At 38.5% G+C, this 26,576-nt stretch overlaps 1 protein-coding gene across 1 annotated transcript; it reads left to right on the top strand.

Moving 5' to 3' along the window:
- Positions 1-7,594: 7,594 nt before the first annotated feature.
- Positions 7,595-24,731, top strand: LOC130736853 (S-type anion channel SLAH3-like). Its single transcript, XM_057588630.1, is given in 7 exon segments — positions 7,595-7,726; positions 23,782-23,971; positions 23,974-24,192; positions 24,195-24,262; positions 24,264-24,308; positions 24,440-24,471; positions 24,680-24,731. Coding segments are annotated over 7 exon segments (738 nt in total).
- Positions 24,732-26,576: the final 1,845 nt, after the last annotated feature.

Raw genomic sequence — 26,576 nt, 5'->3', positions numbered from 1 at the left:
ATAAAAGGCCTGTTCAGATGAAGAAGGAATGGAAGCCCAAGGGTGAAGTCAGATGTCAGGTAGCCTACACGTCCTTCAGAGCATCATCAGAAGAAGATTGGTACTTTGATAGTGGCTGCTCAAAGCACATGACAGGAAACAAGAGCTTCTTGCAAGATATCAGAAGTCACTCCACTAACTATGTTACTTTTGGAGATGGAGCTAAAGGAAAGATCAAGGGGGTAGGAAAGCTTGTTAGCACAGAATCTCCTAACTTGAACAATGTGTTGCTTGTAAATGGCTTAACTGCCAACCTAATCAGCATAAGTCAACTGTGCGATCAAGGGTATGATGTGAAGTTCAATAAGATAGAATGTGTTGTGACCACTGATGATGAAAAAGTTGTGATGAGAGGAGTCAGATCAAAAGACAACTGTTACATGTGGACATCAGAAGAAAAAGCTCATGTTTCCAGATGTATGTTAACTAAAGAAGATGAGGTGAATGTATGGCATCAAAGACTAGGACATCTCAACTACAGGAGCATGCAAAAAGTTATAGCTGATAAAGCAATAAGGGGATTGCCCAATCTGAGCTTGGGAGAAGGGAAGCTATGTGGAGAATGTCAGATTGGTAAGCAAACCAAGGTGTCTCACAAGATGATCCAGCATCAGACCACAACGAAGGTTCTGGAATTGCTTCACATGGATCTCATGGGTCCCATGCAAGTTGAAAGCTTGGGAGGAAAGAGGTATGTGTTTGTCTGTGTAGATGACTTTTCAAGGTATACATGGGTTGAATTTATGAGAGAAAAATCAGAGACATTTGAAATATTCAAGAACCTATGTTTGAGACTTCAGAATGAGAAGGACTGTGTGATTGTAAGAATCAGAAGTGATCATGGAAGGGAGTTTGAGAATTCAAAATTCTTGGAGTTCTGTGGAACAGAAGGTATTAGCCATGAATTTTCTGCCCCCATCACTCCACAGCAGAATGGAATTGTTGAACGGAAAAATAGAACTCTCCAGGAATCAGCCAGAGTAATGTTACATGCTAAGAAGATTCCACACCAGTTCTGGGCTGAAGCTATGAGTACTGCTTGTTACATACATAATAGAGTCACCATCAGGGCAGGGACATCCTCTACACAATATGAGCTATGGAAAGGTAGAAAGCCATCTGTAAAATACTTTCATATCTTTGGAAGTAAATGTTATATTCTTGCAGATCGTGATCCTAAGAGGAAGCTTGATCCTAGAAGTGATGAAGGAATTTTCATGGGGTATTCTATGAACAGCAAAGCTTATAGAGTTTTTAACTCTCGCACGAGGACCATGATGGAATCTGTGAATGTGACTGTGGATGATGAACCAAGCAAGAAGGAAGAAGCAGTTCTGAATGAAGATGATGATGGTGCTGATGTTCCAGCTAATGCTCCAGCAACCGCCCTCGACAATGAGTCAGAAACAAGTGCTGATGAAAAGGAAGACAAAGATATCACAACAAACAAAGCTCCATCAATCAGGGTTCAGAAGAATCATCCTCAAGAAAACATTATTGGTAATCTTCAAGAAGGGCTGGTTATGTGAAGAAGTGGCCTAGCAAGAAGCTGCTCTCTACTGGAAATCTGAGTGTGAAGTATGCTATTCTTAACAGGATTGGTGCTGTGAATTGGGTTCCTACTCAGCATACTTCTGGAGTTTCTGCAACGCTTGCCAAATTAATCTATCGGATAGGCCAGTCTATTGATTTTGATTTTGGAACTTTTGTGTTTGAGCAGACATTGAAGCATGCTGATACTTGTGCTGTGAAGATGCCTGTTTCGTTTCCATCACTTCTTACTGAGATCATTCTGAAGCAACATCCTCAGATTCTCAGAGCTGATGATGTGGCTATGTCTTGTGGTGTTCCAATCACTTTGGATCAACGTTTGTTTATGGACCCACATGTTCTCGACATTGCCTTACCAACTAGCAAAACATCTGCGCCTACTGTGACTGCATCTGACACTAAGGCCATAATTGCTGAATTACTGGAAGTCTCCGAGGCTTTACAAGAAACAATCAGGGTGAGTACTGCCAGGAAGCTCAAAGTTGATGCGTTGCTACTCAAGTTACAAGAAGAAGAACGTCAAGATGTTGAACAAAGCGACGAGGAGGAAGGATCTGAAGCAAGTACAGAGTGAAGTGCCGAAGGTTCCAAGGAAAAGTCTGGTTCTGAAGCATAGTTTGCGATGATTTTGATCTTGTCTTTTGTTTTGGATGCACCCTTTGCAAATTTGTGCTAAAAAGGGGGAGTAGTTTTATCAGAAGTTGTTCATGTTCAGAAGTTGTTTATGTTCAGAAGTTGTTTATGTTCAGAAGTTTGAGGTTCAGAAGTTCTGTTCAGAAGATGTTTTAGTTCAGAAGATGTTTCAGTTCAGAAGATGTTTTAGATCAGAAGTTTGTTTTGTACTTCAGAAGTTTGTTTTAGTTCAGAAGATGTTTCAGTTCAGAAGATGTTTTAGATCAGAAGTTTGTTTGTACTTCAGAAGTTTGTTTTGGTTCAGATGTTCATGTTCTCAGAAGATGTGAGAAGTTGCTTCTGTTTCTACTGTGCTATGTGTGTTCTGATAGTGTTAGCTCTGGTCTGAAGAAAAGTTCTGATAGTGTTAGCTCTGGTCTGAAGACAAGTTCAAGACGATGGCTATGTTTGTTTCTGAAATGTTACTTCTGATGAGCGGTATTTCTGACGGTGCTTCTGATGAGCAGTATTTCTGTTAGCTGTACTTCTGGGTATGTGCTGCCAGCTTCAGATGGTAGAATTTCTGATACGATGATGTTCAAGCTAATCCATTTTGATGTTATCATGTGCTAAGGCTGATCGTACCTCTGGTTTTGTGTTTGTGCTGCTAAGTGGTTGTTCCGACTATGTCTTCTGAAGTATGGTAGTTGGTTGTGTAGATGCATCAGTTTGAGGGGGAGCTCTGACTAAGGGGGAGAATTGTCTCTCTAGTTTTTTTTCCTCTCTGATTGTGAGTTGTTTTAGACAAAATTTGACAAAGGGGGAGATTGTTGGAACATGTTGCCTTGCATTTTGTCAAAACAACTGATTGTCGAAGCAGATGTCGTGGCATCTGACCTCGTGAGGCTAGGACATCAGTCCTCAGCTTGTGTTTCTGTTATGGGCCTTCTGAAGATTTGTTGAAGATATGTTTTGAGTTACTTGAGGAGCAAGTAACTATCTCAGAAGGGTTTTAGTTGTTGGGTTGTTATTTGTTGAAACAATCTTTGTTAAAAGATTGATTTCTATCTTTACTTGTGCAGTAAGAAACCGAATCTATCAAGATTGCGTTTTCAAATTGCTGTTATTGGAATCTGTTTCTTCAGCCCGTGCTAACCCAAAAGCCCATGCTACCGCTGCTGAAGTCTATAAAAGGATGAAGACCTGAAACGTGAAGATGACCGAAGCTGATAGAGAGAGATCGTGTGTTTTAGGATTTGTTAGTGTGCTTCGTTCTTTGTTATTTGTGAATCCTCTTTGCTCACTGATTCTATAAAGCAAAGAAGGGTTCTGTGTTGTTTGATTACATTCAAACTCTGATTGTTCATTGTGTTTACCAATCACTGTGGCAGTGATTGAGAGAAAGTGAGAGGGGCTCTCATACTTAGGTTGAGATTCTAAGTAGAAATACACTGGGTAGATTAGGAAGTGAACTATGAACTGAGTCGTTCATGAGTGTCTGTAATTCCTGAATCTTGAGATAGTGGATTTCCTTTCTTTGGGTGCAAACCCTCCAGACGTAGGTGAAAGTTTTCACTGAACTGGGTTAACAACTTCTGAGTGTTATTGTTTTGTTGTTAAGTTCTGTTTTATTGTTAAGCGATTGTCGAACCTCTTGTCTTAGCATCGTGCAGGACAATCGTATCAGAGGGAACCTGAATTACAATTGGCATCAGAGCAGGCACCCTGTTCTGGTTGGGTGAGCTCCAGGGAGTTTTATTCAAGTTCTCATGAATAACAAGGAGGGAGGATCAGTCAATAGGCCACCCATTCTGGATGGTACTAACTATGACTACTGGAAGGTTCGCATGACAGCCTTTCTCAAATCGATTGACAACAAGACTTGGAAAGCTATTGTCAAGGGTTGGAAGCACCCCACTAAGGCTGAGGTTGAAGGCACCTCTACTACTGTTGTGGAAAAACCTGAAGAAGAATGGACCAGTGTTGAAGATGAAGCTGCACTTGGAAATTCAAAGGCTCTAAATGCTATTTTTAATGGAGTTGACAAGAATATGTTTAGGCTGATCAATACATGTACTGTGGCAAAGGATGCTTGGGAAATTCTGAAAACTGCACATGAAGGAACTACTCGAGTAAGGATGTCAAGACTTCAGATGCTTACTACTCAATTTGAAAATCTGATGATGACTGAAGAAGAGACTATTTCAGAATTCCACATGCGTGTCCGTGACTTGTCTAATGCTTCATTTGCTTTGGGAGAACCTATGTCAGATGAGAAGCTTGTAAGGAAAATTCTGAGATCTCTTCCTCAGAAGTTTGCTATGAAAGTCACTGCAATTGAGGAGGCTCAAGACATTGAGAACATGAAGGTTGATGAACTTATTGGCTCCTTGCAGACATTTGAGTTGAAACTGAGTGGAAAATCTGAGAAGAAGAATAAGAGTATTGCTTTTGTGTCTAACACTGATGAAGGTGATGATGAAGACTGTGAGGGTGAAAATTTTTCTGAGGCTCTGGCCATGCTAGCAAAAAAATTCAACAGGGCTTTGAGGAAGATTGACAAAAGAACCAGACCTAATGCCCAGGACATGAAGTTCGATAACAAACTCAAGTTTTCAAACTCTCAGAGGAAGACCAAGGAAGAAGAAAGACCTGTTCAGAACAAAGGAGTTCAATGTCATGAATGTGAAGGATATGGTCACATCAGGTCTGAATGTGCCACTTATCTGAAGAAGCAAAAGAAAGGTATGATGGTAACTTGGTCAGATGAAGACACTGAAGATGAGGAGGAGATATCTGCAAACAAAGTCAATGCTTTCTCTGGAACTATCTGCGAGTCTGAGACAAGTGATGAAGACATCTCTGATGAGGAATTGGCTGAAACTTACAAGCTGCTACACAACAAGTGGGAAGAAGCATGTAAACTTGTGAGAGAAAAGCAAAGTGAGATAGAGCAACTTGTGTCTCAGAATGAAAGGTTGAAAGAGCTCAGCACAAAACTGAAGGAGGATCTGGAGGAATGGCAAAGTAAGTTTAATAATGCTGATGTTATGGAAAAAGCTAACCTAATATTGATTAATGCAGGACTTCAAGAGGAAGTAACAATTCTGACAAGAAAACTTGAAGCCACTCATAAATCTGTTAGAATGCTAAACAGTGGTTCTGACATGCTTGATGAGATTCTGAAAGAAACTAGCAAGCAAGGAGGGAGTCTGAAGGGAATTGGTTTTGACTACAGAACAACGAACAAAGAAGGTCAAAAAGGATCAAAGAAGTTTGTGTCTGCTGCAAAACAAACTGAATTCAAGAAGCCCATAAATTATCAGTTGTCAGATCCATTGCCTCGATATGTACCTCAACATGGGAAATCCCAGCTCAAGCTTGAGAAAATTGTACTTTGGAAGTGTCACTACTGTGGTAAGAATGGTCACATAAAGCCTTACTGTTACAGGTTATATGGCTATCCTCAGATGCACGATAAAAGGCCTGTTCAGATGAAGAAGGAATGGAAGCCCAAGGGTGAAGTCAGATGTCAGGTAGCCTACACGTCCTTCAGAGCATCATCAGAAGAAGATTGGTACTTTGATAGTGGCTGCTCAAAGCACATGACAGGAAACAAGAGCTTCTTGCAAGATATCAGAAGTCACTCCACTAACTATGTTACTTTTGGAGATGGAGCTAAAGGAAAGATCAAGGGGGTAGGAAAGCTTGTTAGCACAGAATCTCCTAACTTGAACAATGTGTTGCTTGTAAATGGCTTAACTGCCAACCTAATCAGCATAAGTCAACTGTGCGATCAAGGGTATGATGTGAAGTTCAATAAGATAGAATGTGTTGTGACCACTGATGATGAAAAAGTTGTGATGAGAGGAGTCAGATCAAAAGACAACTGTTACATGTGGACATCAGAAGAAAAAGCTCATGTTTCCAGATGTATGTTAACTAAAGAAGATGAGGTGAATGTATGGCATCAAAGACTAGGACATCTCAACTACAGGAGCATGCAAAAAGTTATAGCTGATAAAGCAATAAGGGGATTGCCCAATCTGAGCTTGGGAGAAGGGAAGCTATGTGGAGAATGTCAGATTGGTAAGCAAACCAAGGTGTCTCACAAGATGATCCAGCATCAGACCACAACGAAGGTTCTGGAATTGCTTCACATGGATCTCATGGGTCCCATGCAAGTTGAAAGCTTGGGAGGAAAGAGGTATGTGTTTGTCTGTGTAGATGACTTTTCAAGGTATACATGGGTTGAATTTATGAGAGAAAAATCAGAGACATTTGAAATATTCAAGAACCTATGTTTGAGACTTCAGAATGAGAAGGACTGTGTGATTGTAAGAATCAGAAGTGATCATGGAAGGGAGTTTGAGAATTCAAAATTCTTGGAGTTCTGTGGAACAGAAGGTATTAGCCATGAATTTTCTGCCCCCATCACTCCACAGCAGAATGGAATTGTTGAACGGAAAAATAGAACTCTCCAGGAATCAGCCAGAGTAATGTTACATGCTAAGAAGATTCCACACCAGTTCTGGGCTGAAGCTATGAGTACTGCTTGTTACATACATAATAGAGTCACCATCAGGGCAGGGACATCCTCTACACAATATGAGCTATGGAAAGGTAGAAAGCCATCTGTAAAATACTTTCATATCTTTGGAAGTAAATGTTATATTCTTGCAGATCGTGATCCTAAGAGGAAGCTTGATCCTAGAAGTGATGAAGGAATTTTCATGGGGTATTCTATGAACAGCAAAGCTTATAGAGTTTTTAACTCTCGCACGAGGACCATGATGGAATCTGTGAATGTGACTGTGGATGATGAACCAAGCAAGAAGGAAGAAGCAGTTCTGAATGAAGATGATGATGGTGCTGATGTTCCAGCTAATGCTCCAGCAACCGCCCTCGACAATGAGTCAGAAACAAGTGCTGATGAAAAGGAAGACAAAGATATCACAACAAACAAAGCTCCATCAATCAGGGTTCAGAAGAATCATCCTCAAGAAAACATTATTGGTAATCTTCAAGAAGGGCTGGTTATGTGAAGAAGTGGCCTAGCAAGAAGCTGCTCTCTACTGGAAATCTGAGTGTGAAGTATGCTATTCTTAACAGGATTGGTGCTGTGAATTGGGTTCCTACTCAGCATACTTCTGGAGTTTCTGCAACGCTTGCCAAATTAATCTATCGGATAGGCCAGTCTATTGATTTTGATTTTGGAACTTTTGTGTTTGAGCAGACATTGAAGCATGCTGATACTTGTGCTGTGAAGATGCCTGTTTCGTTTCCATCACTTCTTACTGAGATCATTCTGAAGCAACATCCTCAGATTCTCAGAGCTGATGATGTGGCTATGTCTTGTGGTGTTCCAATCACTTTGGATCAACGTTTGTTTATGGACCCACATGTTCTCGACATTGCCTTACCAACTAGCAAAACATCTGCGCCTACTGTGACTGCATCTGACACTAAGGCCATAATTGCTGAATTACTGGAAGTCTCCGAGGCTTTACAAGAAACAATCAGGGTGAGTACTGCCAGGAAGCTCAAAGTTGATGCGTTGCTACTCAAGTTACAAGAAGAAGAACGTCAAGATGTTGAACAAAGCGACGAGGAGGAAGGATCTGAAGCAAGTACAGAGTGAAGTGCCGAAGGTTCCAAGGAAAAGTCTGGTTCTGAAGCATAGTTTGCGATGATTTTGATCTTGTCTTTTGTTTTGGATGCACCCTTTGCAAATTTGTGCTAAAAAGGGGGAGTAGTTTTATCAGAAGTTGTTCATGTTCAGAAGTTGTTTATGTTCAGAAGTTGTTTATGTTCAGAAGTTTGAGGTTCAGAAGTTCTGTTCAGAAGATGTTTTAGTTCAGAAGATGTTTCAGTTCAGAAGATGTTTTAGATCAGAAGTTTGTTTTGTACTTCAGAAGTTTGTTTTAGTTCAGAAGATGTTTCAGTTCAGAAGATGTTTTAGATCAGAAGTTTGTTTGTACTTCAGAAGTTTGTTTTGGTTCAGATGTTCATGTTCTCAGAAGATGTGAGAAGTTGCTTCTGTTTCTACTGTGCTATGTGTGTTCTGATAGTGTTAGCTCTGGTCTGAAGAAAAGTTCTGATAGTGTTAGCTCTGGTCTGAAGACAAGTTCAAGACGATGGCTATGTTTGTTTCTGAAATGTTACTTCTGATGAGCGGTATTTCTGACGGTGCTTCTGATGAGCAGTATTTCTGTTAGCTGTACTTCTGGGTATGTGCTGCCAGCTTCAGATGGTAGAATTTCTGATACGATGATGTTCAAGCTAATCCATTTTGATGTTATCATGTGCTAAGGCTGATCGTACCTCTGGTTTTGTGTTTGTGCTGCTAAGTGGTTGTTCCGACTATGTCTTCTGAAGTATGGTAGTTGGTTGTGTAGATGCATCAGTTTGAGGGGGAGCTCTGACTAAGGGGGAGAATTGTCTCTCTAGTTTTTTTTCCTCTCTGATTGTGAGTTGTTTTAGACAAAATTTGACAAAGGGGGAGATTGTTGGAACATGTTGCCTTGCATTTTGTCAAAACAACTGATTGTCGAAGCAGATGTCGTGGCATCTGACCTCGTGAGGCTAGGACATCAGTCCTCAGCTTGTGTTTCTGTTATGGGCCTTCTGAAGATTTGTTGAAGATATGTTTTGAGTTACTTGAGGAGCAAGTAACTATCTCAGAAGGGTTTTAGTTGTTGGGTTGTTATTTGTTGAAACAATCTTTGTTAAAAGATTGATTTCTATCTTTACTTGTGCAGTAAGAAACCGAATCTATCAAGATTGCGTTTTCAAATTGCTGTTATTGGAATCTGTTTCTTCAGCCCGTGCTAACCCAAAAGCCCATGCTACCGCTGCTGAAGTCTATAAAAGGATGAAGACCTGAAACGTGAAGATGACCGAAGCTGATAGAGAGAGATCGTGTGTTTTAGGATTTGTTAGTGTGCTTCGTTCTTTGTTATTTGTGAATCCTCTTTGCTCACTGATTCTATAAAGCAAAGAAGGGTTCTGTGTTGTTTGATTACATTCAAACTCTGATTGTTCATTGTGTTTACCAATCACTGTGGCAGTGATTGAGAGAAAGTGAGAGGGGCTCTCATACTTAGGTTGAGATTCTAAGTAGAAATACACTGGGTAGATTAGGAAGTGAACTATGAACTGAGTCGTTCATGAGTGTCTGTAATTCCTGAATCTTGAGATAGTGGATTTCCTTTCTTTGGGTGCAAACCCTCCAGACGTAGGTGAAAGTTTTCACTGAACTGGGTTAACAACTTCTGAGTGTTATTGTTTTGTTGTTAAGTTCTGTTTTATTGTTAAGCGATTGTCGAACCTCTTGTCTTAGCATCGTGCAGGACAATCGTATCAGAGGGAACCTGAATTACAATACCCAAGAGCAGTTTCTGCACCCAGCAAGTTCACGAAGGACTTCTCTGTGATGATGATCTTTCTTCCAAGAATGTGAGATACCACCTGAGTATCATCGCAGTCGGCGTGCTTCCAGAATTCCTTGATCAGTTTATCATACACCGGTCCTCGAAGCCTGTTGAAGTAATTTCCCCAACCTTGAACTTGGACTTCAGGACGAAGATCATACCCATTTGTAGCAAGGTTGTCGAGGTCGAATCTCCATTCTGCCAGTACTTGAAGTTCCTCAGGAGCATAAACACAATGAACGGCACAGCCCCGTTCTGCAATCGGAATAATCTGCTCTTGAGCTTGACCTAGATCTTGAGACGGATTCTCAGGTTCCCTTTGACCTGTTGCTAGACCAACTACCATGTGAGGGAACTGGGTTGCATCTGCAGTAGCTCTTCTGGTTTGACTCACCATTTTTGAAGCGGTTGAAGGTTTGAGGTAGAAGATGAAGGTTGAAAGATGAAGAGAGATCGAGAGAGAAAACGAGGATAAGCGGTTTTGAAATAGCGGAGAGAGAGAGAGTAAAAACCGGAAGTGAAAGAGATCGTGTGTGTATAGTGGGTTTTGACAAATAACCGTTGTTGATTCAAAAAGCAATTTAAAATCAACGGTTGAAAATTAAAGATAGATAGTAACAGTAAATACACACATCACACATAGGAGAGAAGCACATCTACACGCAATCATAACAGACTGTCACACGGGCACAAGGAACTATGCATCAGAAATACTGATACACGTGTTGCTGTCTCAGCTTCAGAGTCAGTACCAATGGGTACACACACTCTGATTGAGTTACCTTCTGGACTAGACATCTTCTGATCAAGAAGTATCATAGTCAGAGGTTCTGATCCATCATCACTCTGGACAAAAATCCATGTTCAGATTTTTCAGAATAAAATTAAATATATCCTCTGCTAAGGGCTTTGTAAAGATATCTGCCCATTGATGGTCAGTATCAACAAACTTCAGAAGAAGTACGCCCTTCTGTACATAATCTCTAATAAAGTGATACTTTACCTCAATGTGCTTTGCCCTTGAATGCAAGATAGGATTCTTACTCAATGAGATTGCAGCAGTGTTATCACAATAGATTGGGATATTGCTCTCAAGGATCTGATAATCCTCCAGCTGATGTTTCATCCAGAGCATCTGAGTGCTGCATATTGCTGCTGAGATATATTCTGCCTCTGCAGTTGATAGTGCAATGGTTGATTGCCTCTTGCTTGCCCATGAGACTAGATTGCTTCCCAGAAATTGACAATTTCCAGAAGTACTTTTTCTCTCTGTTCTATCTCCAGCATAATCAGCATCACAGTAACCTGAAAGCTTATACTCTGATGTTTTCTTATACATCAAGCCAAGGTTAGTGGTGCCTTTCAGATACCTTAGGATCCTCTTAACAGCAGTTAAGTGGGTTTCCCTTGGATCTGATTGGAAACGAGCACATAAATGAACACTAAATAGTATGTCTGGCCTAGATGCAGTTAAGTATAGAAGTGAACCTATCATGCCACGATAGAGCTTCTGACATACTTTACCACTTTTATCTTCTTTCTCCAGAATGCATGTAGGATGCATTGGAGTCTTGGCCACTGTAGATTCCAGCATATTGAACTTCTTCAGAAGTTCTTTAGTGTACTTGCTCTGATGGATATATGTTCCTTCTGGTGTTTGATCAACTTGTATTCCCAGAAAGTACTTTAATTCTCCCATCATACTCATCTCAAATTCAGCCTGCATCATCTCAGAAAATTCTTTGCATAGAGATTGATTAGCAGAACCAAATATAATATCATCAACATAAATTTGCACAATTAAGATATCATCTTTATAAGTCTTGCAAAAAAGAGTTGTATCTACTTTACCCCTTACAAACTCATTCTCCAGAAGGAATGAGCTAAGTCTCTCATACCATGCTCTGGGAGCTTGCTTCAGACCGTAGAGTGATTTCTTCAATTTGAACACATGGTCTGGTTTCTTCTCATCTTCAAAACCTGGGGGTTGATGAACATAGACTTCCTCTGAAATATAACCATTTAGGAAGGCACTCTTCACGTCCATCTGATGTAGAACTATGTTGTGATTTACTGAAAAAGAGATTAACAGTCTGATTGCCTCCAGTCTTGCTACTGGAGCAAATGTTTCAGTGTAGTCTATTCCTTCCTGCTGGCTGTAGCCTTGAGCAACTAGCCTTGCCTTGTTTCTGACTACATCTCCTTTCTCATTCAGCTTGTTTCTGAATACCCATTTCGTTCCAATAACATGGACACTCTCAGGCTTCTTCACTAAGCTCCAAACATCGTTCTTGGAGAATTGATTCAATTCTTCTTCCATGGCCAGAATCCAATCCTTGTCCTGAAGAGCTTCATCTATGGACTTGGGTTCAATTAAGGACACCAATCCTTTCAGACTGAGCAAGGTCTCTTCAGAGGGTCTGAAGGCAGATCTGGTTCTGACTGGTTCGTCTTTGTTGCCCAAAATCAATTCCTTAGGGTGAGCTGCAGTGATTCTGCTCTTCTTCAGAGTTTGTGAGTTAGAGGGACCAGCTTCTTCCTCTGGTTCATCTTCCTCTGGCTCAACTTCCTCTGGAGCTTTGCCTTTGTCAGAAACATTAATGCTTAAATCTGCAAACTTTTCAACTAGCTTTGACTGGTCAGAGTCAAGCTTATCGTCAAATCTAACATGAATAGATTCTTCAATAGTCTTAGCATCAGTATTATAAAATCTAAAACCTTTAGATCTCTCAGAGTAACCGAGTAATAGACACTTAGAAGACTTAGCATCAAATTTATGCAATTTATCCTTAGTATTGAGAACATAACAAACACAGCCAAAAGGATGAAAATAAGAAATGTTGGGTTTTATGTTCTTCCACAATTCATAAGGAGTCTTATTCAGAATTGGTCTCACAGAGATTCTGTTCTGAATGTAACATGCTGTATTTACTGCCTCTGCCCAAAAGTGCTTAGCCATGCCAGTTTCTTGGAGCATGGTTCTAGCCATCTCCTGGAGAGTTCTGTTCTTCCTCTCAACAACACCATTTTGTTGAGGAGTTCTGGGACAAGAGAAATCATGTGCAATTCCATAGGAATCAAACAGACTCTCAAATTTGTCATTCTCAAACTCTCCACCATGGTCACTTCTGACACGCACAATCCTACAAGCCTTCTCGTTTTGCACTTGAGCAATGAAGGTAGAGAACACAGCATGAGACTCATCCTTGCGGGTTAGAAACTTTACCCATGTCTAGCGGCTATAGTCATCAACGATAACCATCCCATATCTCTTGCCACCTATAGACTCAGTTTTCACTGATCCAAAAAGGTCGATATGCAGAAGTTCTAACGGCCTTGAGGTTGAGACAACATTCTTTGCCTTGAAAGGGACTTTTGTGAATTTGCCTTTCTGACATGCTTCACAAAGAGCGTCTGAAGCGAACTTCAGATTGGGTAGGCCCCTGACAAGGTTTAGCTTGCTCAGCTGAGAAATCTTTCTCATACTGGCATGCCCTAACCGTCTATGCCATACCCACTGCTCTTCATTAACAGACAGAAGGCACTTCACATTCTGAGCCTCCAACTCAGATAATCTGATCTTATAAATGTTGTTCTTCTTCTTGCTGTTAAACAGAACAGAGCCATCGATTTGACTTACAGCCCGGCAGGACTTTTGATTGAATATAACATCATAACCCTTGTCAGCTAATTGACTTATAGACAATAAGTTATGTGTTAAGTCGTCTACCAATAACACATTATCAATACATGGACTACTATCTACACAAATAGTACCAGTACCAACAATTTTACCCTTTTCATTTCCTCCAAAGCCAACTTCGCCTCCAGGCTTAAGTTTCAGCTCTCGGAACATACGCCTTTCTCTCGTCATGTGACGCGAGCATCCACTGTCCAGATACCATGATTGGTGTTTCAGTGGAGCTATCAAGGATATCTGCAACATAGATAATCTTGTCCTTAGGTACCCACTTTCTGGGTCCTCTCTTGTTAGTTACCCCAGAGGTTCTGATCACCTTGGGTGTCTCAACATGATATTTTAAAGGAATATTTGCATGATATTTAGTCATAGAGAAGGATCCCTTTTTAAGAGGGTTTTTAGCAACTTTAGCAGGTACAGGATCAGGCAATATGGTACCAGAGGGAACAAAGCATTCATACAAGGATTTAGCTTTAGACGCAGAGGGCTCATTTCTAATTGGTTTAGAATAGCCAATGCCATGCATTCCATTTCTGCTTACGCCATAGATCATTGAAGCCATTAAGCTTCTATCCACGCTTTTAGCTAGGAATCTTTGAAAAGACTTTTCATACTTAGATTCATTTCTACAATCAGAGGCATCACAGGCAACAATTTCTTCTAACTTAGCAATCTGGTTCTTAAGCACAGAGTTAGAATTGATCAAGGCATGATTATCATTTTTCAAATCAGAAATAATTTTCTCATGTTCAGAAGGAGTCTTGGAAACAGCAGATAAGTTCTTTTTCAGCTTCTTATGCTTAGACAATAAGGAGTTATACTTATCCATAATATCAGACAATGCATGTTTCAGTTCAGAGGTAGAGAAAGAAGCGAATACCTCATTTTCATCGTCTGAGTTAGGATTTCCTTCTGATTCTGAGTCAGAGTCAACAACTCTCTTTGACTCTGCTTCCTTGTCTTTGACAATAGCCATGAGTCCTTGGACTTCACCATCAGAGTCAACATCCTCTGACTCTGATTCATCAAATGTCACCATCAGACTCTTCTTTGTCTTGAAGTGCTTCTTTGGCTTCTTGTCCTTCTTCAATCTTGGACAGTCACTTTTGTAGTGCCCTGATTCTTTGCACTCAAAGCATGTGACTTCCTTAAGTGAGGACTTCTTCTGACCTGAGGATTCAGACTTTCCTTTTGCCTTTCCAGAGCCCTTGTATTTGCTCTGCCTGTGCTTCCAGATGCGATTGAGTCTCTTGGAGATCAGAGTCAGCTCATCTTCATCAGAATCTTCTGACGCTTCTTCAGATTCCTCTTCTTCAGCTTGAAGAGCTTTTGACTTCTCAACCTTAGCCTTTTCAGATTTAGATTTCAAGGCTATGGACTTTTTCCTCAGATCTTGCATCTCTGAGTGCTTCAGCTCATGGCATTTCAAAATGCTGATGAGTTCTTCTAAACTCATATTCTCAACGTCTCTCGTGAGCTCTATTGAAGTCATTAAAGGCATCCAACTTTCAGGAAGACACCTGATGACCCTTATGACATGATCTTTTGTTGTGTAGCTTTTGTTGAGAGGTCGTATGCCAGCTACAAGCAACTGAAATCTGGAGAACATTTCTTCAATGGACTCATTTGGCTCCATGATGAAGGATTCATACTTTTGGATCAAAGACAATGCCTTTGATTCTTTGACTTTCTTGTTTCCTTCATGAGACATCTTCAGAGATTCGAAAATGCCTTTCGCAAACTCACGATCTGTAATTTTCTGGTACTCTTCATAGGAAATAGCACTTAGAAGAATTGCTCTTGCTTTGTGATGTTGTGAGTACAGCTTCTTTTGATCTACAGTCATCTCTGACCTTGGGATCTTCTTGCCATCTGCATCAACTGGACGCTCGTAGCCATCCACAATAATATCCCAGAGATCTGCATCGAAACCCAGAAAGAAACTTTCCAGTCTATCTTTCCAATATTCGAACCTTTGACCGTCGAACATAGGAGGCTTTGCATTGTAACCATCTCTTTGAGTTTCACTGGTGGTGGCAGCCATTGTTTTTCACACCGGCCCGGATCACTGAACACTGTTAGGTGTGGTAATCAGAACTTGCGCTCTGATACCAATTGAAGGTATGAAAAACGGTAGAAAGGGGGGGTTTGAATAACGTTTTCAGTATAAAACTTCCACCTTAAAGATTTTGACAAATCTTTCGAGAACTTAAGTGCTAAAGATAAGAGATAGAAAAGCACACAAGGATTTTATCCTGGTTCACTTGATAAATCACTCAAGCTACTCCAGTCCACCCGTTAAGGTGATTTCTTCCTTCTTAGAATGAAGGCAATCCACTAATCAGGTAAGAGTTACAACTGCACTTGAAACCTACAAGTGACTAACAATTACACTGACTTAGCTCACACTAAGATTCACTCTCTTAGTCTTCTTTAGGATCCGATCAGCCTTGATCTCCTAAAGGAACTAAACAAACTGTTTATCAAAGAATTGTTTACAAGAGATTTGCTTCTCAAAAGCTAATAGTAAACTCAATGAATTTCAGATGAAAGAAAGCTTAGAAGAATTTGAATATGTCTTGCGCGTATGTGAATGCTTCTGGCCGTTTCTTTCAGTCTTCAGCCTCTTTATATACTCCAAGGATTAGGGTTGAGCGTTGCATGGGAAATGCTACCGTTGGAGGGCAGTTCTGGAAAATCCAGCTTCTGCTATGTCTGAGACTGTTAGGTAGGTCGTCAGGAAGGTACAGTTGCTTTTGTACTTGGATAGCGACTTGACCTTTAAACCTAAGAGACTTCTGATCAGGGGAATGCTTCATATTGGAACTTGTGAAGCCGGTTGATCAGAGTCAGAGGGAAAGCCCAGATCCTCTGACCATTGTTTCTTCTGATTTTGAACTCAGAGGGAAGAACATGGTCTTCAGAGTATCTAGCTTCTGGACAACAGAATTTCACTAATCAGCTTCTGGATCTTCAGAGTCTTCTACACCATCAGAATATCTGAGCCTTCAGTGTTTCTTGGTTATCAGACTTTCTGGATCTTCAGAGCTTCTAGTGACTGAGTCCACATCAGAGTTTGTATAACTTCAGAACTTCTGAAGCTTTTCCACTGTTCATACTGAACATGGTGAATGCGAAAGCGTTGCTTGGGTTGCTCTTTATACACAGTGCTTCTGATTTGTGTGAGATTGAGTTGAGGTCAGAGCCTGTAAATAGCACACTCAGAAAAACACGTTAGAGTACCACAATTGTTCATATCAAAAGGTTAACTTGTAATCATCAAAACATAGAGTTGTACTACTAGATCAAAACTTGATCTTACAAGTGAATCTTAGTGTGAGCTAAGTCAGTGTATTGTTAGTCACTTGTAGGTCTCAAGTACAGTTTTAACAATTATCTGATTAGTGGATTGCCTTCATTCTAAGAAGGAAGAAATCACCTAAACGGGTGGACTGGATTAGCTTGAGGGATTTATCAAGTGAACCAGGATAAAATACTTGTGTGCTTCTCTCTTCTCTCTATCTTTATCCGCTGCACCATCTATCTCAGATAAACCGAAAAGATTTACTTTAAATCTTAAAGGGAAAGTTTTTTATATTCAAAACTTTATTCAACCCCCCCTTCTAGTCGTTTTTCACACCATCATCGCCCACATGTTTCAAAGAAGTAGAATAACTTATTACTGGTGGGTTCGATTTTTAGAGTTAGGCATAAAATCTCAAAGGCTTTTAAGTACGCTCAAGCATTGCCATGAAGTTGGGTGGGAGCTACATTTAGAAGGGTTAACACGGAGCAAGTGAAATCAGAAAAAGGTAGAGTGTATTTCAAATCGGAGAATAAATTTTCGAAGAGATAAGTGAAGTTTCGCCCTTGATTATCTGGCCATCAGGAGAGCAGGGAATTATATCCAAATGTGCATCTAGGCCATCTTTCCTAAAGTTGTACTTAGACACTAAATCTATAATAGCTTTTGGAGTACAGTTTTTAGAAAATTGTTTTTTTGATTTTACTGGCAACCCATAGGGAATCGGCGGTAGGTGGGACACTAGGGGTAGAAGCCTCTTTACGGGAACGTTTGGAAACCATTTTCAGAGTATCATGAAAGTAAAAGGTTTAGAAGTGTAAGATGGAGATGGAATAGAGTATGAGTTTTTAGTTTAAAATGCAAGATTTATGCAGCGTTTTCTGGGTAGAGAAAGAGTTATGGGTGTTAAAGGTAGGAACTTTCATGCGCAAGTTCATGTGAAAGTATGGAAATAAAGAAGAAGAAAGAAAAGGATTGTTACTTGAGAGAAAGATTGAAACTTGGAAGACTGCTGGGATGGTCGATGTTAAGTGCAGGAAGCAGAGAAACGGGTTTGGCAGAGAAGAAGTAAAGTGTTGGATTTTTTCTTGAGAGAGTATGGGTAGTAAGGAAATGCAAGTAAGTGATAAGAGGAGTAAAATATGAGGCTTTATATAGAGAAGGAAGGAGGGGTGAAGGGATGAGATGAAAAGGTGAATTAATTAGCAGGTGAGTGGACGCGTGCTTACATGTGGACACTCAAGGGTCAGGTTTGATGTTTAGATTAAAGGGACACGTTGGTCAAGAATTTGAATTTGAACGGATGTGATTCATCGTAAAAGTCAAGTGGAAAGGACGTTTTAGTCCGGAAGACATGACGCTTCAAGGACAATTGGAACGGGCACAACTTTCCGAGTTTGAATTTATTTCGTGTGCTTTTAATTATATTTATTTCTCATGATGGTAATTATGTCAGTGGGATTTAAAGACGCATGATAATGCTGCGGCTCAAGTTCCCAAATATTTGTGGATATCTGTTGATGTAATTGTAGCAGGAAAAACAATGATGACTCTTGCCACAGTAAGGGCGTAGGAGGTGATAGGCACAGAGATTTGACAGGTTCGATTCAACACGCAAGAAAAAGAGAAGAGGAAAGAGCTAGTCTGACGTGGTTATTGTTATTCGCTTTCATCCAAATGTACATGTGTTATGATTCACACGCCTATTTCAATTATATTATGAATGCTTTAATGATTGTGAGCTGATTAAAGACACTTTCATCTTATTCTAAGTCTTAGTGTCTTGTGGGCTTGTGGTCTGATATGGGCGTACCAATATATAAGACATTTGGGTTGAACGTTTGTATATTAAATGGGCCGGGCAACCCATGGTTCGTTCGGACCAAAACCCAAGTTATAAATAACAGGAACCACCCCAGCGGTGGAGATCCTATTATTTTCACGCATTTTTACTTATCTTATTTGCTTTGCATTCGCCCTCTATTTTGTTTAGCCCGTTTGGTGGTTCCAGACCGGAACAGCTTGAGAAGCCATGGATGATGGATGGAAATTTTGAAGGTAGCTGGTTCTATTTGATTGGGAAGACCAGGGATCTTTCTATGCATACAAGGGAAAACTAAATAATATTAAAAGCACTGAGGTAAAGATAGATTTTTTAGGAAGAGGTGAGGATAGAAATATGAGACTCTTATTTTAATGATAATTTTTTTTTATAACGATATTTTAATGATATTACAAATATCAACCTTTTCAAAAAAAAAAAAAAAGTAAAAACTTTAGGTGGTTTCCTTTTTATGTAATTTTGATTGACAAAGGAGTCATGTCATGGCATTATCTTTAATTACTAAGTACTAAGTCTCGTTAATATACAGCTTCTTTTGTTGACAAAAACAAAGTCTCGTTAAAAAAAACATTAATTACTAAGTCATTAATTTACTCTTTTTACAATCTTCATACATATTCTTATTTTAAAAATTAAAATATTCTTATTTTTCATAGTCAAAAAGATTCATATTTTAAACCTTTTCCTTTTTACTACTCTTGAAGATGTTCATTTCTTTTACACACAAAAAATCATCTCAAATTAAATATTAGGGTTTGGTTGTTGGATAGTGTGTATGTACAAAAATTTCTTTGAAAATACCTACACAAATTGCAGACCCTCGAGAAAATTAATCTCATACAAATTGACTATAAAATACTTTGGTTCAACCAAAACCTTAAGATATTTTTAATTAAGAAAATACTCTTGAATACGAAACGAAAGTTCGCATAACATACCTAACGGTTTTAATTGATCGCCTTCCTCCTTGCCCTCAGCGGCACAGCCCCAACCAATTAAATTCTATAAGCTTTTTTAAACAAAGTGTTTTTTGGGTTCTAAATTCTATTAGCATTTTTTTTGTTACAGAGGAGATTAAACCCCAGCACAAAAGCTAGACAGGAGCAGCAAGAGCCACTCATCATAGGATCATCCTTCCTCTTGTAAATAAAACATTAGTTTATGATCATGTGAGAAAGAGAATAAAAACGCAGTTAATGTATGATTTAAGTCTAATCAATTAAATCTTCTCAAAACATAAAGTTATACTCCCTCCGTCCCCTATTATAAGTCATTTTTAACTACTTCTCTTACATTAAGAAAAATAGTTAAAAACAATAAATTTATAAGACAAAAACATGGTCTTTCCAATGTCACCCTTAGAATTTCTCTCTCCAAATTAAAACTTTTCAAATATAACTACCTCTTTCATCTTAAATATGAGGTTAGTATTGGAAACAAATATTAAATGTTGCATTGGTATCACAAAGTGACTTATAATTAGGGACAAAAAATGTGACTTATAAATGGGGACGGAGGGAGTATTACTTTGAGAAAAGAGGAGATACACCATCGGTGTAATTTTTTTTTACACATACGTCCAATTATTTTTTGTCACATTAGAAACTATAATTGTAACTTAATTAAAATAAATGAAGAATATAAACATTTATCTCACGTGCCATACAATAATTGGATGTTAATGTAAAACTTCTTTACACTGATTGTTAACATTTATTAAACTCTATTACTTTTGACTAATTTAATTTAAAAAAATATATTAAATTCTTCAAAAAATTATATGACTCAAATTAGAATGATACTTAGTTATAACTTTTTGACTAATTAATTTAAATGCGGCATAAGTTTACCATAAATTTTATCAAAAGTAAATAAATAAAAGAGAAGTAATAATTATGTTGTTGAGGGACCCAATCCTGTGAGGAATCAAATTGAAAATGGGACACATTAGGGGTGAATATGGGCCGGGTAAATCCAATGAACCCGCCCAACCCAATCTGATCCAATAGAAAAAATGCGGGTTGGATCGGGCAATCGGGTTAGTCGGATGGATTTTAGTACAACCCAACCAAGTTCGGATCGGATTTCGAATTCAGTTCAAATCCATCCAACCCAACCTAGAATCCATACATATAATAATAATTTTTATAATTTTACTCATACTTGGAGTACTAGTGTCGGAGTGATGACTTTTTGAAACTTTGAGACTTAAGTATTTGTAGTTGTTTGTCATATTTGAACTTAGAGTATTTGTTCGTAGTTATTTGTTACATGTTTATATATAGTTATTTGGCATGTTGGAGACATCTAAGTTCTAAGTGTCATGACATGACATTTAATTTAGTGTTGTTTTTCACTTTTTAGATACTATTTATATTAGATTGTTTCATGTCATTTTTTTTTTTTTTTGAAATTCAACTGCAAATATATTAAAGGCCAGTCGGCAAAAGGTTCATTACATCAGCATCAATAAGCGGTGCGGCGGCTAAAGGAACCTCTTCCACCCATACCGTATCGGTATAAGCTTCCGAGTTCTTAGCCAAAAAATCCGCAACAGTATTGCCTGTACGGCGAACAAACATAACAGAAACTAAATCAAAAGCATGACTCAATAAACGACAATCATTAATAATGGAACTCAAATACGACCGACCATCCTCCTTTGCATGCCAGTGGTTAAACAACTGCAGGTAGAGCTGTCAATATGGGTTGCAACCCACGAGCCAGCCCAACGGGTTGGTTAAATGAGCCGGGTTGGGTTGACTAAATTTCAACTCGGATATAATATGGGTCAGTGCAACCCAACCCACTTAACCCGCGGGTTAAACGAGTCGGCCCGCGAGTCAAGCGAGCCAGCCCGCGGGTTAGAGTAATTTTTTATTTTTATTTTTAAATTGTTCTGGAGAGTGAGCACATTGACATATTTGTTTAAAAACCTTATTTGTTAGTATTATTATTAGAATATGTTGAACTATGGTAGATTTGGACCGGTTGAATTGATATCGTTACTAATTACTATTGTAAAACTATGTTAGATTTGAAGTTTGAACTTAAATTTAGATATGCATAAAGTGAATGATGTTATATTGTTTACTTATAATCTTAGATTGATGAACTTTTATAAGTAACTTTTTATAATAATTTTTTTAAAACATTTTCAAGATTTTTTAATCCAATTTTTGCATTTCTTTCGCCGGTTGTGTGTGGATTGAGGAAGTCCCTCCTGAGGTTGAGACTTTTGTAACCGCAGACATTTTGGCTTCTATGCCCCCCGTTTAATATATTGCAGGAACTGTTCAAAAAAAAAATCCAATTTTTGCATTTTATTTATTTATTTTATCCAACTCGCGAGCCAGCCCGTCAACCCGCGGGTTCATAGCGAGTCGGGTTGGGTCCATAATTTTCTGGCTCATTTAAATCCGGGTTGACATAACCCAACCCGTGACCAACCCAACCCGTTACGGGTCAGCCCATATGGGCCGGGCTGGCCCATTTTGACAGCTCTAATTATAAGCATCCATTTATAGAAGATCATATATATTCTGCATATAAATAGTATCACACCACATTCTCAGTGTTAATTGAAACTAATATGCAATTGTATATTAATAACCTTTTTTGGTTTTAATCTTGCGGTATATATATTCAATAATCTAGAGTAAGGAGTAAGCTGTCCCAATATCTTTTACATACACAATAGAATCCTTGAACCAAAACATTATTTAAGTTGAACCAAAATTATTCCTACACAGTATGGAACCATGTTTGAAAATTCTTATAGAATTGATTCTGAATCCATAATCAACTACGTGAAGAAAGCTTCTATAAGTAGCTTATGGTCTAAGAATTGATTCTCGGATAAGAGATGTTGATCCAAATATGTTATGAATCAATAATCTATAGGTAGACATGTTTTATTTGCATCAAACTCAACAACATCTTATTTTACTTATTAATGATTGAAAGTTGTTACATATTTTGACATGTTTTGTTTTTCTCATCTAACAGTCTTCAGAAGAGATTATGCTTCCAGATGACAGTAGTGAAGGTATGAAAAACGGTAGAAAAAGGGGGTTTGAATAACATTTTCAAGATAAAACTTCCACCTTAAAGATTTTAACAAATCTTTCGAGAACTTAAGTGCTAAAGATAAGAGATAGAGAAGCACACAAGGATTTTTATCCTGGTTCACTTGATAAATCCCTCAAGCTAATCCAGTCCACCCGTTAAGGTGATTTCTTCCTTCTTAGAATGAAGGCAATCCACTAATCAGGTAAAGTGTTACAACTGCACTTGAAACCTACAAGTGACTAACAATTACACTGACTTAGCTCACACTAAGATTCACTCTCTTAGTCTTCTCTAGGATCCGATCAACCTTGATCTCCTAAAGGTAACTAAACAAATTGTTTAACAAAGAATGTTTACAAGAGATTTGCTTCTGAAAAGCTAATAGTAAACACAATGAATTCAGATGAAAGAATGCTTAGAAGGTTTTTGAATATAGCTTGCGCGTGTGTAATTCTTCCAACCGCATCTTTCAATCTTCAGCCTTTATTTATACTCCAAGGATTAGGGTTTGAACGCTGCATGGAAATGCTACCGTTGGAGGGCAGTTCTGGAAATTCCAGCTTCTGTTGTGGCTGAGAACGTTAGGTAGGTCGTCAGGAAAGTACTTTTGCTTTTGTACTTGGATAGTGACTTGACCTTTAAACCTAGGAGACTTCTGATCAGGGGAATGCTTCATGTTGGAACTTGCGAGCCGGTTGATCAGAGTCAGAGGGAAAGCACAGATCCTCTGACCGTTGTATCTTCTGATTCTGAACTCAGAGGGAAGTACATGGTCTTCAGAGTTTCTTGCTTCTGGACATCAGAGTTTCCACTATTCAGCTTCTGGATCTTCAGAGTATTCTACACCATCAGAACATCTGAACCTTCAGAGTTTCTTGGTTGTCAGAACTTCTAGTGACTGAGTCCATATCAGAGCTTGTATAACTTCAGATCTTCTGAAGCATTTCTACTGTTCAGAGTGAACATAGATGTTGCGAAAGCGTTGCTTGGATTACTCTTTATGCACAGTGCTTCTGATTTGTGTGAGATTGAATTGAGGTCAGAGCCTGTAAATAGCACACTCAGAAAAACACGTTAGAGTACCATAATTGTTCATACTCAAATGTTAACTTGTAATCATCAAAACATAGAGTTGTACTACTCGATCATAACTTGATCTTACAAGTAGATGGCCATTTCTTCTCCGGTTTCAAGTTTCATCTTTTGGTATCTGCCTTGGAGCTAGCAGCCAAGCCATTCTCTGGAAAACTTTAGCCACCCAATCCCTGTCAACTTCTTCTTCGCCCCCTGGATAGCTCTCTTGTTCTTGGCTATGGGGGTTCCACCATCAGTCACCAAAGTCCTTCACCACTCCCTTTGGTACATTCTAATGACACCAATTTTCTGCCTTGAGCTTAAGATCTATGGGCAGTGGATGTCTGGGGCCAAACGAGGCTTTCAAAGGTGGCCAACCCTTCAAATCATTTATCAATTGTTGGAAACTTTGTGGGGGCTTTATTTGGAGCTTCTATAGGCCTAAAAGAAGGGTCTATCTTCTTCTTTGCTATTGTTTTGGCTCATTACACTGTGTTGTTTGTTATTCTCTACCAGAGACTTCCCACAAATGAGACCCTCCCTAAAGAGCTCTATCCAGTGTTCTTCCCTTTGTTGCAGCACCTAGTGTTGCTTCTATGGCTTGGGCTAAGATTCAGGGCTCTTTCGATTATGGAATCGCGAATAGCCTTTTTCATCGCCTTTTTCCTTTATTTCTCGCAGGTAAGTTTTTATTTATTGTTGTTTAGCTTTCATATGTAGTTGAGATTCAGCCCATATCACTTTGACTCGTCTGTAGTTTGTAGGCTCTTTCTAATATCAGAATCACTTAATAGTTTCATATGCTTTTGCAGGCTGTCCGGATCAATTTTTTCAGAGGATTCAAGTAAGTTTCATCTCGATAATCTCTTATATTGTCTAGTGCATGTTTAAAAATCCTTTTAGAGTTGATTCTAACATCAGAATTAAATCTCTAGAGAAGCTACTCAGAATTTATTATGAGTAAATAGAAGTTGATTGAAACATGTTATTACTCAATTTTTCTATAATACTAATGAGATTTCTAACAAGTATGTTTGATTTTGATTTTGCAGATTCTCTCTTGCTTGGTGGGCCTATACTTTTCCAATAGAAAGGAAAACTTAGAAATTTGAGTGAGAAAAAGATTTAGACGTTTAAGAGAACTAAGAGAAAATTATCGATTTTCTTTATGAGTGATAAAGTGATACAAGACCCAACTATTTATACTAAGGGGCTTACATCTAAACTCAATCAGCCACTTGTGTTCACTTGTAACCAAACTATTAACAAAAGACAAAATATGCAATTAATAAAAAAAATAAACTATATCTTTAAATTTCTTCCTTCCTTCGTGTGTGTGAGAGCTGTAAATTTTCTTAGTATCTCTTACTCTAAACTAATAGTACACAAGTTTTCTGTGAGAAATATTTCCAAAATATAAACTTGGAAATATAAAATTGGTTATATTAATTAATGTTCGATGTTATATCAATGTGTTGATTTGGTCTATTGGGTAGGCAAGACCTTATGCGACCTCAGTGTACCTGGTTCGAATCTCGTGTTTCTGTTTTTTTGTTCATTAATATGGGAGCCAACGACATGCGACGTATGTGGAACGCACGGGGTAAAACCTTTGTGAACTTGTCAACAAAATCCATTTCAAGTTTTCAACAAAATGAAACGCACGTTCTCAGATGCAACGTACGTGCAACGCACGGGGTAAAAACGCTTAATAAAAAAGATTAAACTGCACTATTAATCTTCCACGTTTGTCAATCTAACGCCTCTTGAAGAGGTTTCTCAAAGAGATGTTTCTCTTCACCCATGGATGTTAATGTCTCTATAAATAGAGATACTTGGGCAGAAATGATATATTCTGATGCACGAAATTGGGATCATACTTACCAATTTCTCTTCCATTTACTTTATATACTAATTCATCCTTCACTTCACTAATGCATGAGTGAAGTGTGGGAATCATACTTCTGTAAACTATTATCAAAGATAGGCTTTGTGTGTTAGTGCAAAACATATCAAGGAATTCAAAGTATTCTGAAGGGAATTCGTCGGTCTTCTCTATTGCACCCAATACATAGTAATTGGTGGGGGCGAATTGAACCTAAAGGTTAGTGTGCATACACGCTTTGAATGTTCAAGTACTTCCGTTATCAACATCATCATCAGTCCAAGTGTTGCAGCATATTCCCCAACAGAGATTATATCCAACATTCTCATGTTTAATGTTCCTCCTTTCCATGTTCAAAAAATATTCCTTCTTGATCATCTCCAAAAGCTTAATTAAGCTTATTTGAAGCATTGAATTCATGTGATCATCTCCATATGCAGATTACTCAACTTGAAGACACCAGACTATATAAGGTCAATACAAACAAAAATTTAGAAGGATTAAAAGGATGCACAGGCTACAAATTATGGTATGTTTTGTTTGAGTACATTGGAAAAAGCATTTATAATCATCTTCATGGAAATACTTGGACACACGTCTCCAACCCATTTATCCTCACTACGACTTGAGCTATAATTTACGGAATAAAAATATTATATTTTTCTAATCAAACAAACATGGAATTTTTTTTTTGCTACATAAAACATGATATATTTAATAATCCCCCATAAATAAATTTTATATTTGTTATGCACTTAAATAATATAATTATATGAAAGTTTATTCAATAATAATGACTAAACACATTTTGAAATTTCTAGTTAGTTAAAACGGAGAGAGAGAAGTGTGACATGTGTACTCTCAAGGCCTTCTTTTACTATATGGTTAGCCTTGCAAGTAGTGTTCCTCGGCCACCATGATACACCCTGGCTTCGTTCAACTCACGCAAACCTAATTTCGTTCTCTTGTTCCTCTTGTTCGTTCTCTCTCGATTTTCTCTCACTCCTTCATACAATCTGATTAGGTTTAATCTTGTTTGTTATACTGTCTGTGTTTTCTCTCAA

This window comes from Lotus japonicus, chromosome 2 (assembly GCF_012489685.1).
Source record: "Lotus japonicus ecotype B-129 chromosome 2, LjGifu_v1.2".
NCBI lineage: Eukaryota > Viridiplantae > Streptophyta > Magnoliopsida > Fabales > Fabaceae > Lotus > Lotus japonicus.
This window is presented reverse-complemented; position numbering and strand designations above follow the sequence as displayed.